This window comes from Salvia miltiorrhiza, chromosome 6 (assembly GCF_028751815.1).
Source record: "Salvia miltiorrhiza cultivar Shanhuang (shh) chromosome 6, IMPLAD_Smil_shh, whole genome shotgun sequence".
Classification (NCBI taxonomy): domain Eukaryota; kingdom Viridiplantae; phylum Streptophyta; class Magnoliopsida; order Lamiales; family Lamiaceae; genus Salvia; species Salvia miltiorrhiza.
The window spans coordinates 45,424,052-45,440,313 of record NC_080392.1 but is presented as its reverse complement, the minus strand read 5'-3'; the positions used below and the strand labels follow the sequence as shown (position 1 = coordinate 45,440,313).

The 16,262-nt window shown below is 36.3% G+C and overlaps 2 protein-coding genes across 2 annotated transcripts; both read left to right on the top strand.

The window, feature by feature from the left end:
• Positions 1-869: 869 nt before the first annotated feature.
• Positions 870-2,395, top strand: LOC130990002 (probable aspartic proteinase GIP2). Its single transcript, XM_057914184.1, has one exon. The coding sequence runs from the start codon at positions 934-936 to the stop codon at positions 2,230-2,232; it is 1,299 nt and encodes a 432-aa protein (XP_057770167.1). The 5' UTR covers positions 870-933; the 3' UTR covers positions 2,233-2,395.
• A 643-nt stretch (positions 2,396-3,038) lies between these two features.
• Positions 3,039-10,722, top strand: LOC130990001 (CBS domain-containing protein CBSCBSPB3-like). The gene is made up of 14 exons (XM_057914183.1): positions 3,039-3,515; positions 4,579-4,747; positions 4,937-5,069; positions 5,341-5,511; positions 6,250-6,328; positions 6,410-6,523; positions 6,655-6,721; positions 7,032-7,137; positions 7,210-7,268; positions 8,148-8,254; positions 8,331-8,458; positions 9,154-9,236; positions 9,310-9,399; positions 10,245-10,722. Exons 1-14 carry the CDS (start codon positions 3,358-3,360, stop codon positions 10,434-10,436), a joined length of 1,656 nt encoding a protein of 551 aa, XP_057770166.1. The 5' UTR covers positions 3,039-3,357; the 3' UTR covers positions 10,437-10,722.
• The last annotated feature ends 5,540 nt before the right edge of the window (positions 10,723-16,262 follow it).

Genomic DNA, 16,262 nt, shown 5'->3' with positions numbered 1-16,262 from the left:
GTCGCCCAATTTTGTGACCAATTTATTTTCTCACAAAATAAATTTTTATTTGAATGCCATGCTGTACGGAAAGAAGTTTCTGCACCGAGAATTGAGAAACCAAACTTTAATTATACCACATCATTACATGTCTTCTTCATTTCGTGAGTAAATACAAAGAAAACATACACACTCGTTTATCTCGTAAATTAATTATGTGATAGTTATAGCTCAAACTTTAATGAATACTATATTTTATTCAAATCTCATATACAAATTGATTATTTTTTATCCGTTATCATTTTTTTGCATTAGAAAGTTTAGTTAGATGCTGGATTTCATGTGTGGCATTTCCACTAAGTATAATTATAATAAAATAAATTGTTTATTCTAAAAAATAAATAAATAAAAGGTTGTAATATTCCACATTATCATTGTTTTTTTATTCTTTTTCTTTTTCTATATTTTTTTAAAATAAACCGATGTCATTTTGATGGTGTGGAATATCTCAATTTTCCTTGTTCTAATTTAGTTAGGTGACAATGACACGCATAAAATTCGACTATCAACTGAACTTTATCATGCAAAAAATCACTGATACACTAATACTGTAACTAAATTAACTTATAAGGTTTAAAATTAATGTATCAATTGAAGTTCATGCTACAACTATCACTATATATATCCCTTTATTTTAAGGCATAAGTAGTATATAATTGAAAAAGATAGAACTGGATCTGAAGTGTAGAGTTTTGACTTTGACCTTAATTAATTGAGTTGGGAATGTTGACTTCAACCAGACAATTTGAGATCCAAATTAAAGATAATGCTGATTTGCTGGCTTGCCATCCCAAGTCAAAACTACAGAAATCCTATACCTATCCAAATCACTTCATCCATTACCAGTATAAATAACTAACAACTATTAACTCAATATATCAAAGAACGAAGATAATGGCTTCTCCCACTCTCTCCATCTTCATAATTTCCTCTTTGCTCATTGTATCTTCTTTCTCAAACGCTCAACCAAAACCTAAAGCCTTCACTTTCCCAATTAGGAAAGACGACGCAACCAACCAATACTACACAACTATCCAACTAGGCTCCAACGCCACCACACTGAACGTGGGGATCGATCTCGGCGGCAATTTCCTATGGTTCAACTCCCTCGACTACTTCTCCGCCGCCGACACCTACCGCCCCATCCTTTGCGGCACCAAACAGTGCCGCATTGCCAACGGAGTCGGCTGCATCTTCTGCTTCCTCTCGCCTCCGGTCCCCGGATGCACCAACAACACATGCTCCGACTACTCCCTCAACCCCTTCACCGGCACCCAGGGCTACAGCGGCCTCGGCCAGGACGTCCTGCGCGTCTCCTCCACACGCGGGGCCCACTATAAGCTCAATGACTTCCCCTTCCAATTCTCCGACCCCGTCTTGCGGGAAGCCCTAGCAGCCCCCACCGTCGGCCTCCTCGCCCTCGGCCGAACTAGGGTTTCTCTCCCGGCGCAGCTCTCGTCCGCTTTCAAAATCAGCGAGAAGTTCGCGCTCTGCATCCCGTCTTCAGGCGGCAATGGGAACATGATCATCGGAGACGAGGTTTACAGGAAACCGTTCCAACAAATCTCGGAAGCAATCCAGACCACACCCTTGCTCAGAAATCCAGTGAGCACCTACGGTAACGAAGTTACCGGCAACCTCTCCATCGCCTACTTCATTGACGTCAGGTCGATCAGAGTTGGAGAAACTTCTCTAGCATTAAACAAGACACTTCTGTCGATCAACAAGAGAACCGGGGAAGGCGGCACCAGCATACGGACGGTGAGGGCGTATACGAGCCTGCACAGATCGATCTACAGAGCTGTGGTGGACGAGTTCGTGAAGGCTGCTGCAGCTAAGAACATCAAGAGAGTGGCGTCCGTTGCTCCGTTCGGCGCTTGCTTCGATTCGAGAACGATCACGAGCAGCAAGACTGGGGGCGACGTGCCGACTGTGGATCTGGTTCTGCAGAGCAGCAGCGTTTACTGGCGGTTTTACGGGTCGAACTCGATGGTGAGAGTCGGCGAGGGAGTGATGTGCCTTGCGTTTGTGGAGGGCCCGCCGAATTTGACGGGGCCGACGACGTCGATAGTTGTGGGAGGTTATCAGTTGGAGAATCATCTGCTGGAGTTCGATGTGTCAGCGTCGAAGCTAGGGTTTAGCTCGACGTTGCTGCTGAGTGATACGAGCTGCAACCAGTTTGGAGCTGCCTAGGTTGGACTCGATTGTGTGTTTATGATCGGTTTGTGGGATTGCGATGATAAGAATAAACGTGGAAGATAAATGGAGTATGAATGTTGTTATGCGTTTCATTGCTAAAATGCATTACTTGGTTATTGGTTATGACTTATGAATGAATAAAGTGTGCTGGTACACCCAATGATTGAGTGTGTAACTGTGTGTTTAATTTAATCTTCTTTCTTTCTTCTTTTTTAATTATTATTATTATTATTATTATTTAATAAATGCATATAATTAAATAAAAAAAGAAAGTTTTACTATTAATTTAATTTAATAGCACTTTTACTATTAATTTAATTTAAGAAAGTTTAATTTAATTTTAGAATATATTCTTGTTTTTTTTTAATAAAAATATTTTTTTAGAATTACGATTCATGTAGTATATACCTTAATAATGTATATTACTGTTATTGGAAAAGTTATTAGGTAAAAATCTGATGCATGTCAATTACAATTTAATTATTACATCTATATGTTGATGAATTATATTTAATTAGTGGATACAAATTTAGAATTCTAATTCATTTTTTTGATATTTTCATACATATAATAAAGAATCTACAAGATTTTATTTTTCACATAATGATTTTTTTAGGGATAATATTTTCAATTAAAATACTTTCATGTCAAATAAATAGGGCAAAGTTTTGTTATTTTGATGCATTAGCTACTAAATTAATTAAATATATAGTCCAAGTTCCCACTTCAGATTTTTTAATTTTTAAAATAACTGTCTTGCCTTTATAAATTTTTATGGAGGGAGTAATTTTGCCACAAATGTATAAAAAATGGAAACCACAAAGAAATTTTTATGGAGGGAGTTGTTCTGCCACGATTGGGAAATATGGGGTCGAATTTTCATTTTACAAAAATTTTGGCTAAGACTTGAAGAAACAAATCAAGAGAGCGAGAAGACAGAGGGTGGAGAGTGGTGGTTTAAGGCTTCTCCAAAATCGTGGAGGCCTTAAACACCTCAATCGATTCAAACACTTATTCACTTTCTTCAAAAATATTTCCGCCCTTCGAATTCGCCGAGATATACTATTATTTTGCAAATTCAAATTATTAGTATATATAGAATTGAAAAGGCAAAAGAAGATGAGCGGTGTGATTGGTCCGACGGCGGCAACGAGACGCAACAGTATGGCCCAGAAGCGCAACCCCTCCTCCACCGTGAAGCGGTCTTCGGGGCCTTCATCGGAGAACGGCTCCGCCGCTAATGGCACCAACGTCAAGCCCTCTTCCCCTCCTCACTTGTAAGTTTATTATTTTTAAGAAAAGAGATGAATAAGAATTGCCCGTTTATAGCTTTGCACATGTTGCTCTTCACATTTTTCCTCTGTCGTCGTTTGATGGAATGAGATTTGAGCTGGTTGATGTTGAAGTAATCGATGGTGTAAATCCTTGAATTGGATTTTCTGTTGATTTCCCGTAGATGGCATAGCTGGTGAACTAGTTCTGGTTTAGGTGCCGTTGACATATTACTGGGAAGTGATTTGGTTCATATAACTAAGAGGGTGTTTGGCTAAGCTTATTTTAAAGAGCTCATAAGATGTTTGAAGAGCTTAAAAGATGCTTAAGAGCTTATAAGTTTTTAAAGTGTTTGGATAATTGAGTTTATAAGCTATAGAGAGAATTTTTAGTTAGAGAGAAAATCGGAAAGAGATGAAATTATAATGATATATGATGAAAATAAAAAATCATAATTAAGTTATTTTTATAAAATGAGTATTGCTTATAAGATAATGAGAAAATAAGTTGGGGGTAAAGGAACTTATTTTTTGGGAGCTTTTATTTTGCCAAACACTTTGAAGGAGCTTATAAGCTCCTAAACAACTTATAAGTTGTTTTAAAGAGCTTATAAGCTCAGCGAAACACCCTCTAAATCTTAGATCGTAATGGCAGTGGCAATAGGATTGATTCTGAATTAATGAGGATTTATTGTATGAGCAACTTTTTAGGTTTCGAGTGTTGATGTACACAAATTTGTTGGAAATTTTGGGTGTTTATGGAGGTTGGGGAGGGGGTGGGGTTACTGTGTTTCAAAATGTCAGTTTTTCTCTAAATAGTATATTATCTTTTCATGCTTTAATTTTCACTGCCAATTGCTTAACATAGGTAGTGTGGATTTATGGTACAACTGTAAAATTAATGGTTACCTATTTTGTGCAAATATTTTTACATTGATTATGCTGAGTGCTTATATCTGTTTTTTGTAAAGCTGTATTTAATGTGTTTATGGTTATTTATATGGTGCACTACAATGTAAATCTTAAGGCGTAAATCTATGGTTCTATTGAGTTATATACGCACATGCAGGTCTACTGCTGGTGAGAGAACAGTGAAGAAGCTTCGGTTATCCAAGGCACTCACAATTCCCGAGGGGACCACTGTATTAGATGCCTGTAGAAGAATGGCCGCCAGACGTGTTGATGCTGTTCTTCTCACTGATGCTAATGCTTTACTTTCAGGAATTGTCACTGATAAGGTTACAATTCCTCACTATTTCTTTTGTTTGTTTAGTATTTATCTTTTATGCATATAAACATGTTGTATATGTGTGTATATATCTGGGAACTGAGTCTCTGCACTTAAAAATCAATCTGAAAAGAATATGCATTAATATCTCTTTAAATTTTCATTGTTTGTTGGTTATTGGTTCATTTTTGGTGCACAGGACATAGCGACGAGGGTTATAGCAGAAGAGTTGAGACCCGAGCAGACATTAATTTCAAAAGTTATGACAAGAAACCCAACTTTTGTGAGCTCAGATTCTCTGGCTATTGATGCATTGCAGAAGATGGTCCAAGGTTAGCTTTTTCTTTTGTTGCTTGCTGAGAATTGCTATGCTTAGTGCCTAAGACTTTATAAATACTTAAATAGTGTGTTAAGAGTTTAGCAGAGTAATTATGTCGTCTTTCCTGAGACATTCCCAAAAAGTATTTCGCTCCATCTGTTTATAAATTACTAGCATTTCCAAGAGTTTTTTTGCTTAAAAAAGAAACACAATATTAAATTGTCTAGTTACTCTATTACCTTCGACATTTCTCACTTAAAATTATAGTTTACCTGTTTTATCAGGGAAATTTAGGCATCTTCCAGTAGTTGAGAATGGTGAAGTCATAGCAATATTAGATATTACTAAATGCCTTTACGATGCCATATCAAGAATGGAGAAAGCTGCAGAGCAGGGAAGTGCTATTGCAGCAGCAGTTGAAGGTGTTGAACGCCAATTTGGAAGCAACTTCTCTGGTTAGTTTATTCATTCTTCTTGCTAGTGTTTTATCTGCAGTAAATATCAGTATCATATTAGGAAGATCATTTGTGGGTATTCCAATGAAGAAAATATCTCGTTAGGGTTAGAGGACATATTGTCAACTCCTCTGAACATTAGAATCATGCTAGGAAGATCAGTAGTAGATATTCCAAATAAAGTAATGGTCTCCTTAGTGTTTGAGAACACATTTTTAGTTGCACATGTTCACTTTCTTCTAGCCCTATCTTTTATAGGTATATTAATTTGTGGTTGGTTATTACATGTTTGTAAGAAACATTTCTTGCAATAGATATGCATGATGACTTGCCATGCCATGCTATGAATTTGAGAGTTAGTTAACGTTGGATAAATTTACAGATCATACAACTTGCCTTAACTTGGTAGTTGGTAATTAGATGCATCTTTTCACATTTTTTGATTAGTTAAGATGCTGACATGCTGTATGACACTATGTTTGGGTAGTAGTGGATCCAAAGTCCAAACTAGTTCAGCTTCATGCTTTTTGCTTAGATTCAAGGACATAAATGTTTTCTAGTTGATACTACCACGGGTTGTTTCAAACATTTTGGAATTGTAAACACTATCTTATCTTGTTTTGGTACTTCATGAATGCTTCTTATTTTTCGCTTGATTGGTCTGCTATCTTTTATTTGTATAAAGATTCGTAAATTTGACCGGAGATTATGTTTATGTTGTTTGCTTTTATTTTTCAGCATCATCGGCTCTCATAGAAACACTTCGCGAACGCATGTTCAAACCTTCTCTGTCTACTATCATTTCCGAGACTTCCAGGTACTTTTTGAGGTTTAGGCATGAAATGGACAAGCATTTTCTCAGTATTGTTTATGCTACTCTATCTATATCTTTTTTTAGGGTTGCAACTGTATCGCCTTCGGACCCAGTTTATGTTGCTGCTAAAAGAATGCGGGAATCACGGGTCAATTCAGTTCTTATTATGACTGGAAACAACATTCAGGGGATACTCACGTACAATCTTTGATCAGAAACCTTTGCTTCTTTTTTTATACTATAAGAGTGAAAGAATGTTTCAATTGACAATCTTTGATCAGAAACATTTGCTTTTCTTTTCATTTTTTTTTTTGGTTTTTGGTTTTCAGTTCAAAAGATATTCTTATGCGAGTTGTGGCTCAAAACCTCTCTCCTGAGCTTACTCTAGTGGAGAAGGTTTGACTACTTATCTTCTCTGTGCTCGAGCTTGTAGTTCATACATTAAATTTTCTGAACACGACATCAATATTTGACCTTTCTTGATATAATTTCTGCATCATTCATGAAGCTGCCTTTGCAATTTAATTTCAATACAAATTAAATGTAGTTCTGCTATGACCCCTTGAAGTTTGAAGTGATACTTTTTCATCCCTCATTAGTTTCAGTTTCATTGGTAGTGGGGCATGTATCGTGAACTTTCATCTTGTAATCATTGTCTGGTATGTTGCTTTTGACTTATTGTTCTTTCATGGTACTTGGTCTTAAGGTAATGACGTCCGACCCTGAATGTACAACACTAGATACAACTATTCTTGACGCACTGCACATAATGCGTGATGGGAAATTTTTACATCTTCCAGTTGTTGACAAAGGTCAGTATTAGTTTTCTATCTTTGAATGCGTGCACCGTTTATTATAAAAAAAATTGACATTTTCCTTTGCAGATGGAACTGTTGCAGCTTGTGTGGATGTTTTGCAGATCACTCATGCAGCAATTTCTATGGTAAAGTTCATTCCTGATTGACTTGTATCTGCATCTTGTGTGGATGTTTTGGCTTGATTTTATGATTTCTTTCGTTGTTTATTGAGACTATTGTTCACTGTATGCCTTCTAATGGCGTGTATTGCCAAAACTTGAGTAGTTATTTATTCATGCAAGGGGTGCAATTGAACTGCGCTTAGCCGAATATCTAAAAGGCTTGAGCTTGTCTTGTTTGTTATCAGCCCGAGCTTGTCTTAATTTACATTATGTAACTATCTTTATAAATAAATTGAAATATTTATCAATTCATTGAAAGAAACAGGTTTTGTTCTCCAAAGACTACCATCTATTTGCCAAAATCCGATATTTTCCTCTGTAAGATAAGTTTCATTAGATGTTTCCTATGTTTGTCAAGTAAAAGGATTAGTAATATATTATATTAAATGTCAAACAATATTTAAAGAGATCTCACAAGCTTGCTCACAAGTCACAAGCCAAATATCTCTTATGGCATGCCAAGTTAGAATGTTCCCCACTTCCCCATCCTAAATATTCCTGCAGCTTAGCTATAGACAAAGGATACGGGATACCTCCTGAATTTTGAGGCTAATTGAGATTTGTGCATTTATCTTGAAGTCGTGCATATAAAACAGAGCTAGTTGTCTTTACTTTTTGAAAATGTATACTAGATATCTTTACTTTTTTTCAATTTTGTAAGGTAGAAAACTTAGGTACACGTAATTTTATTTTGACTCATTTTTTGAGGTTATGCGTTTTTGTACCCAACTCTTGTAGTGATAATTATAGAGATCTGTTGATTAAAAAAGTGAAGGTTGTATTAGTGAAAAGATATGTTATTTCTTAGAGCAAAGATTTACATACCTCCTATTTTCTTTCTAGCTCGAAAATAGCTCTGGTACAGTTAATGATGCAGCGAATACTGTGATGCAAAAATTTTGGGATTCAGCACTTAACTTGGAGCCCGCTGACGAGTGTGATACTCAAAGGTCTTGCTTACCCTTGTTCAGTAAATTGGTGATTGTGAAGCATATATACTAATGAGTTGCTTGCTCTTTTATACAGTGAGATGTCTATGTCCCAATATGTCCCATCAGATGCTATAGAACATTTGAAACCTTCTTACCCAGTTGGAAATTCATTTTCTTTTAAACTTAAGGACCATAAAGGACGTATGCACAGATTTATTCTGGGTAAGTAAAGCTTATATGTCTTGGTTATTTATTGATTTTGTACCCTCTCCAACTCGTGGGATCTTTTAGTATTATTCGGAATTTTCTGTTAACATTTCACCAGGTGCTGTTGTATTAATACACAAAAATTTAACGTTTAGCTGAATTGTGAATTTTACATCTTTTATATAAATTATTATAACAGACTCATAATAGGGGCAGACAATTTTTTTAAAATGGTGCTTCAATGAAATGGACTTTGAGGATATTTAAATGTAATTTATCTATGAAATGCTATGCATGCTTTTAAATTTGGAGGGAAGTGGTCATGATCTTTAATTTACTTAGGAAGTATCATGGTGATGTATGTTAGGCCTCTTTTAATTAGCATTGTGCGTAGTCAGTCTGATTGATCTTAGTAAGAATTAAGATGCATGGTTACTTGTGATTTTTTTTTTGATAAATTAACAATTAAACATAGAAAATCAAAGACCACGTCACGGTAGACTTGAACCCAAAACCTTTGGCTTTAGGCATCATCCACTCTACCGTTGGGCCAACACATACACACTCAGATACTTGTCACTATTGCTTTAAAGGGTGAAGCTTCATAGTTTTTAATAGAAACCTATATCAAGTTTATTTAGGCAATAATATAAGAGTTTTTTTTTTTTTTTTTTTTTTAAACATATTTGTCTCTTTCTCTTCCTATTCAGTCACAGAGAGTTTAGCTGAACTTGTTTCGGCTGTTATGCAACGGGTGGGTGTATCTAATGATCAAAATCGCCCTCAACTTCTGGTGCGTATATCTTTTGTAGTAGATTCTTTCTCATGTGTATTCTTGTTAATGTTTTTGTCGTGTTATCTTTTAGTATGAAGATGATGAAGGTGACAAAGTTCTGCTTACAACGGATGGAGATTTGGCTGGTGCTGTTGCCCATGCAAAATCTGTGGGACAAAAGGTAAGCATAGTTGTCCTCCCCCATAGTTCGCATTATACGCTATGTTGAACTATGTTAAACTGTGAAATCTACTGGATCTAACATATTCTCTAGTGATATTCATGATTTGATAATTAGATAAGATCGAACATCCCCTTGACAATTATCTAGAAAATCATCAATAAAAAATTATACCTGATCCACCTCACTCATTGAGAGTAACATTCCTTCTCAAACTCGATAACTTTCACCTTGACCTTGTGTATACCACAGAATTTTGCTATTTTATGGTATTTGCCATCATTGTCACTTGTATCATCTCCCCGCCCCCTTATTTTGTTATTATAATTTTTTTTTGTATAGATATAAATCATATTACAACATATAACATAAGAAAATTCACATGGTATGTACCTTGTGTGTCACGCACCCCATGGAAGTTATACATGATCTTACTTAAATTTGTATTTACAATGGTTAACATTAGTAAAATTATTAGTACCGATGGTCTTAGTCCGAATTGCTTGCTATTGACACAGTTCAGGTTTTCGTGCTTTGCTACTTTTCAGCTGTGCGTAACAAAGTTACTTGGCTTCGTTGGTGAAATAATACTAATTGCAGGAAGCAAGCTTGCCTTTTGTTACTTTTGCTGTGTGTTTTTGTTCTCAATGCTAAACTAAGTTTGGAATTTCATCATCACAACCACCACCATTAATTATAGTGGTGAGAATGCCATCAGTAATGGCAGCTTAAGCTTAGTCAATGGTATCACGATATCCTTAATTTGGAGTTTTAGATATTAGCTGGAAACCTTAGTTTAAGAAGTCGTGCTTTATCTTCATTTGATATTGTCCTTAACTCTCCAGGTCTTGAGGATTCATTTGGAGTACTATGATTCGAGTCAAGAAACGAGAGAATTGTCATCTGCTACCGCGGCTACAGAAGCCATGGCTACAAAAGAGCGCAAATCAAACTCCCTCGGCTATGGGATATTTGCAGGAGCAGTTGCTGTGACCACCATCGGTGTACTGGTATATTTGAAGCGCTCAAAAGTATGATGCTATGAATTGCCTCTTGAAGGAACAAGTAACTCATTTTGTAGGTAGTATAAAAAAAAATGCCGTAATACAAGGCCATGTGAAATATGGCAAAAGTTGAATTATTTTATATTACCATCTTTTATGGTATATCTTTTAGGGTCTTTAGGTTTTTTTTTTTTCTTGTAATAAAATCTTAATTCAGCTACTCCAGGGGAACAAAATTGTACATCTTAGGGGCTATCTGAAGTTCTGAACAACTTTTTGGTTGAATCAGATATAACCCACTATTGGGATGTTAGCATAATTATTGTTTCTCGATGAACAAATTCTTCAACACACTATTGATCCATTAATTTTATTTTTCTTAATCTAAAGGCATGTGCCATAAATAATGGGACTGAGGGATTATTGTTTCGGAATTTTTTGAGATTTGACACATTGTTTACACTTTTGAAGAGTACTTTATATTTTGTTTTTTCATTAACTTTTTTTTTTTAATGATTTTTTCATTAACTTAGATACACTAATTTATTGCTTCAAAAAAAGATACACTAATTTATGCTATTTCTTTGGAGGAAAAACCTTAGGAAAATACATTTTGAATTGAGCAATGTTTTTCTTCCTGTTTTTATATGTTGTCTTTCCAACATGTTTCAATCCATGATAAAATTTGGCTATTTTACAAATTCTTTGAAGCTGACACCCTTTTTCTATCCTGTTAAATTTGGAAACTCATTTTTTCTCTCACAAAACATAGATCTCTTTCTATCCCTCCCTCTGTCCTCTTCCAAACCACGAAATTGTATGGCGAAATCAGAGAGAGACTGATGTGAGAGAGAGACTTTCCGTGATTTAATTTACAGAGGGGAGAGAATTTGTTGCGTCAGTGCCAGTGGAGAGAGCAGAGGAGAGGAGAGAGAGAGTTGAAAATGTAAATTTTTAATAAAATATTATTAATTATTATTAATCCTTTTATTAAAGTTAAGATGACTATATTTATGTATAATGTTGATTTTTCAAGTAAAAAACTCGCCTCTCTACAATTTTGAGGCTTGGCTGGTTAAAAATAATTGAGAAAAAAAATATATGGGGTGGTGTTCCATATTTGCAATGGCCGTTGATTGTCTCATTTCCCAACAAAAATAAATAAATGTCAGTTTTGCTTGGTAGTTCTCTCTCCTCAATAACTCATGATGTTGGCTCAATTCCAAACCTATCCATTCAATTACTACTTCCTTCTCTCTTGTTAGTTGGAAATGTAAAAACTGAATAAACTTAATTGAGGCTTTCACGCTGTGTTGAAGCCACAGTTGCCATCCTTGGAAAATATACATTTCTCATCTCTCTCTCTCTCTCTCTCCCAACATGCATGTGGTCAGAAACATGTTTGCAATTGGTAAAAGAAAATGATGCAGTATCTAAGTCTCCGACAACCCTCTTTCTTTTCTAGTTAAGAGTTGACATCATCTAGCTAGCCCTCCTAGCTTACTACATTCGAATTCTGGGGCTCCAACACATGTTCAATTTTGTCCACACCTCATCTTCATCTTCATCACCTCTCTCTTAAATCATCTTTTTAATTACTTGAAGAAATGTCAGTTTTTCTTTGCAAAGAAGTGGCAACCAGATTGAGACGTTAGATTGGATATCTACACACCACACCACTGCTCTTCTTTACATTCATCCAGACCTGCCTGCCTTTCACACTTTCGTGAAAGATTTCTGCCTTTTTAACTTTGTCTCATAGATTTTCCATCAGTTGAGTGTAAATATGAATTTACGTTACTCAAAAATCACAAGCTTATAAATTAATGTCTCAAAGTTTGAGCACAGAAAATAAAAATGAAGTAACTAAACAAAATGTGTGAGCTAAAATTACTCAAACACTCCAGAAAAATCTAACGAGAAGAATAAAAATTTACAGCAATCTAGAGTTGAAAAACAGCACAGCCACCAGAGTAGAATAAATAAATATATAAATAATCTTATGATAGATCTTTTTTCACACACATCCCTTCCCACAATTGTATTCTCCTGCAAAAAAATAGAATGCATATTATCAAAAAACATTTTTTCAAGAAAGGTAAATGCATTTCAGCATGCAAAAGAGTGTGAAAGTCATCTCTCTCTCTCTCTTTCTCTCTCACATGGAATGGAAGGAGCAAATGATTGTTGGGGGGAATGAAGCCTGGTCCGAAGCTAAGCATTGGTGGCTACGACACAAGGTAGCAGCTCCGATCCATGATCGGCTTCGAGCCAGACAACACTCCACTCAACCGAAGCACTCACAAAATCAAATATTCGATGATACGTTTGAGGGGAATGAAGCCTGGTCCGAAGCTATTTCCGAGCCTAGCTAACTCAGAAAGCAACTTCGAGCCAGCCAACAATTCCCCCCAACTTATATAAACACCCACTATTTCTGTCTGTGAGAAACCCTACTTCAACTCTCATGTCTTTATATATGCGAGGCTTTGAGGGTTTTGTCACTTCCACTCACACACACACACATACCAACTAACACCTTCTCACTCCAAAATCTTTTATATATAATATATTGCTTATGAATCAGAGGTTGATCCTAAATTAATCTCTGCAAAATGGCATTTATGAGACAAATTTACCCGCTTCATCATATCCCATGTAGTGTAGAAACAAGAAAGTGGAAAAAATTCTCCCAAAATTTTTACCCCTTTATACCTGAATACATACCTAATTTCACTTTTATGTATAACTTTCATTTCCAAGGCTATGACTTCTTGACTCACCAAAACTCCCCCAATTTTTCTGCATCTCTTTTTCATTATTATTATTATTACTGCGCGCTCGTTATATGTGTTGGATTTTTTTTTTTTTTTTATCAGTAAAGTAAAAATTTTATTAAAAGAAAAGGGATCAAGGCATCAGGAATGCCAATCAAAACAACAAAACAAGTTTAAAGTCTTTGGAACACCAAGAAGTAAAAGTAATTCATAACTCCACGATTTTGTAGGCCTCGTTCCAACTCCAAAGTCTCCCCTTAATCTGTAAAACAAGTCTATCAATATCCCAAGCCTTGTCCCGAAAACGACTACCATTCCTGCTTTCCCAGAGCAACCACACTGTTCCCACCCACAAAGCTTTAAGCAGTCTTCTTTCTCTCTTCTTTTTTCCAGCCGCAATGAAAGAAATGAAGTGTTGAAAAATACCTCTCGGATTTGCCGTTTTGATGTCAAGCCATTGAAAGATCTGGTCCCACACCGCCGCTGCTTTCGGACAATAGAGGAACAGGTGTTCCGTCATTTCCTCACTAGAAACACAGGCATTGCACCATCTCTCCTCCACGCTGATCTGGACATTTCTTCTACTCAGATTATCACATGTTGCCAATCTGTTTCTAAGACATCTCCATGCCGTCACCTTGGCTTTATTTGGTGTTGGGGCCTTCCAAACCTTTGCCATCTCCAAAGGTAAAACTTATTGCTCCTCTATTGTTTTTGCCACAATTTCATATGCCGACTTGATTGTGAAGCATCCATCTGGTGTCGCCTTCCAGTTCCATCCGTCTATTACATCTACACAAGGAACAAAATCAGCTATAACCAACTGGAGATCCTCCGCAAACCCTTTCTCCCTCTCCCTTAACTCCCTCCTCCACTCCACCCTCCACACCCACGACCCTCCCTCCCAAAATCCGCTTTCACCAACCAGCCTTTTCTTGTTCAGGCTCAAATTATACAATCTCGGAAACACAAACTTAAGGGGTTTGTCAACCGCCCACACATCCTCCCAAAAGCTGGTATCAAGCCCATCCCCAATTCTTCGCCTCAAATTATTGATGAACCACCTATCTCTCATTCCTCCTTCCTTATCCACAATTTTCTGCCACCACCCTTTCTGTCCACCTCTTCCCGCCACCGAACATTCACCCCCTTCCCCCCACACTAGCCCCCCATAAATCGATTTGATCACCCTTACCCACAAAGCTTTCCCCTCCCCTAAAAATCTCCAGAGCCACTTACTTAACAGGACCTGATTAAACCAATCGATATTCCGAAACCCCAGACCTCCTGAATCCTTGTTTAGGCACAAGGCATTCCACTTGAACCAAGTGATACCCCCCGTCTGTGTGCCTCCTCCCCACAAAAATTTGGAGAACAGTGAATTAAGTTCCTTAATCACCGCTTTAGGTATGAAAGCGAGGGATAATTGATATACCGGGATGGATTGCAACACCGACTTGACTAGAGTAATTCGCCCTGCCAACGAAAGATGTCTCTTCTTCCAGCTTGCCACTTTGTTTGAAACTTTTTCAATCAAAAACTTCCAATCTCCAACACCATTGCTGCGCCCCCCCACTTTAGTACCCAAGTAGTTGCACGGAAAGGAACCGATCTTGCACATGAGGAGCGATGCCCATCTCCTCTCAACTGCCTCATCCACTCCCACTGTCAGAAGACAACTTTTGTCGAAATTTACAGCTAAACCCGAGGCGAACTGAAAGAGAATCAGGAGTTTTTTTACGCTCTCCATATTCCTGTCATCTGCCTACAACAAGAAGATATGTGTTGGATTTTATTATGTGTATTTAATTATTAAAGAGTATAAATTTAGTCATTTGTCTCACCAAATTAGTCCATTCTTTTTTCTTGGGATGTCTCCAAGTATAGATCATTTTTTTAATGAAATTGTGATAAAATTTTATTTTACTATAATGAGCTTACTCATTAATTGTAAAAATGATATGTAGAATAATAAATATCAGAATAATAGGAAAAAAATGCCTATAAATGTTATTTTCTAAAGAAAATTAAATATATACTTTTTCTGTGTGAAAATTAAAGGTCTAATTTCGCACGACGGATGACTCAAATCCAGAACCTCAAATTTTGGACATTAACCTCCTATCGTGAAACCAACACACGCACATGCAAATGATAGTATATATTTATTGGTATTAGAACAAGAGGTATAGTGTAAACTGTAAAAAGAAAAGGAAATTGATTTGTTTAATATTTTTGCATAGAACAAAAAATGAAAATGATTAATTTGTCTTCAGTCAACTCAATAAATCTGTTGGTTTCTCTTTCTCTAGCTAGAATAGATATATAATAAGCATATAGAGTATGATATATGAATTTAAGTTTATGACAGTCAAACACACACAGCAAGACAAAAAGTGAAACATTTCAAAAATGCACTTTACACGAGAAACAGAAGAGTGATTCAGACAGAACCCTCCAATCTCATAAATGCGATTCTTGGATGATATGATCATCACTATTTTATTTTCCATCATTACCTTATTATTTTTAGCTTCCTCTCTACACCTACTTTACAACTCCCACATCAAATGCCATCATGCCCCATCTATTCAATGCTCCATTTTTTTTTTTTTTTTTTTTTTTTTTTTTTTTTTTATCGGTCAAAGTCATGTTAGATGTTAGTAGTTAGTTCCCCATCCACTCCAAGAACCACCTTATCTCTCCATTCACCAAACTCCACCTTATATCTCCAATCACCAATTCGTTCCCAAGAGGGATCGAACCCGGGTCACTTCACTTAAGTGAGGACCCGGTGGCCAGTGTCAATGCTCCATTTTCTACAAATTCATTCTTTATTTAACAAAATTAATTCTAGTATGGCCCCTCTTTTAATTGTTTTGTCTCATCCACTTCTTGTTTTGTCATGATAAACCCCATCTCAATTAACCAACGGCATGATATATTGTGTTAATTTTGTTGCAAAATTATTAAGTATATTTCTATCATAGCATTATGGTCAACTTACATATCTTTGTGTTTATACGGTATGATCTTTGTTTAAAAAGTTTATCACACGCCTTTTTCGTGAGACGAACAATGC

What these genes read in the sequence shown, in the direction of transcription:
- LOC130990001 (XM_057914183.1), top strand. Translation starts at nt 3,358, where the DNA reads ATGAGCGGTGTGATTGGTCCGACGGCGGCAACGAGACGCAACAGTATG. An exon ending in CCCTCTTCCCCTCCTCACTT is followed by an intron (nt 3,516 to 4,578) that starts GTAAGTTTATTA and finishes ACGCACATGCAG; the next exon opens with GTCTACTGCTGGTGAGAGAA. An exon ending in TCTTCCAGTTGTTGACAAAG is followed by an intron (nt 7,138 to 7,209) that starts GTCAGTATTAGT and finishes TTTCCTTTGCAG; the next exon opens with ATGGAACTGTTGCAGCTTGT.
- LOC130990002 (XM_057914184.1), top strand. Translation starts at nt 934, where the DNA reads ATGGCTTCTCCCACTCTCTCCATCTTCATAATTTCCTCTTTGCTCATT.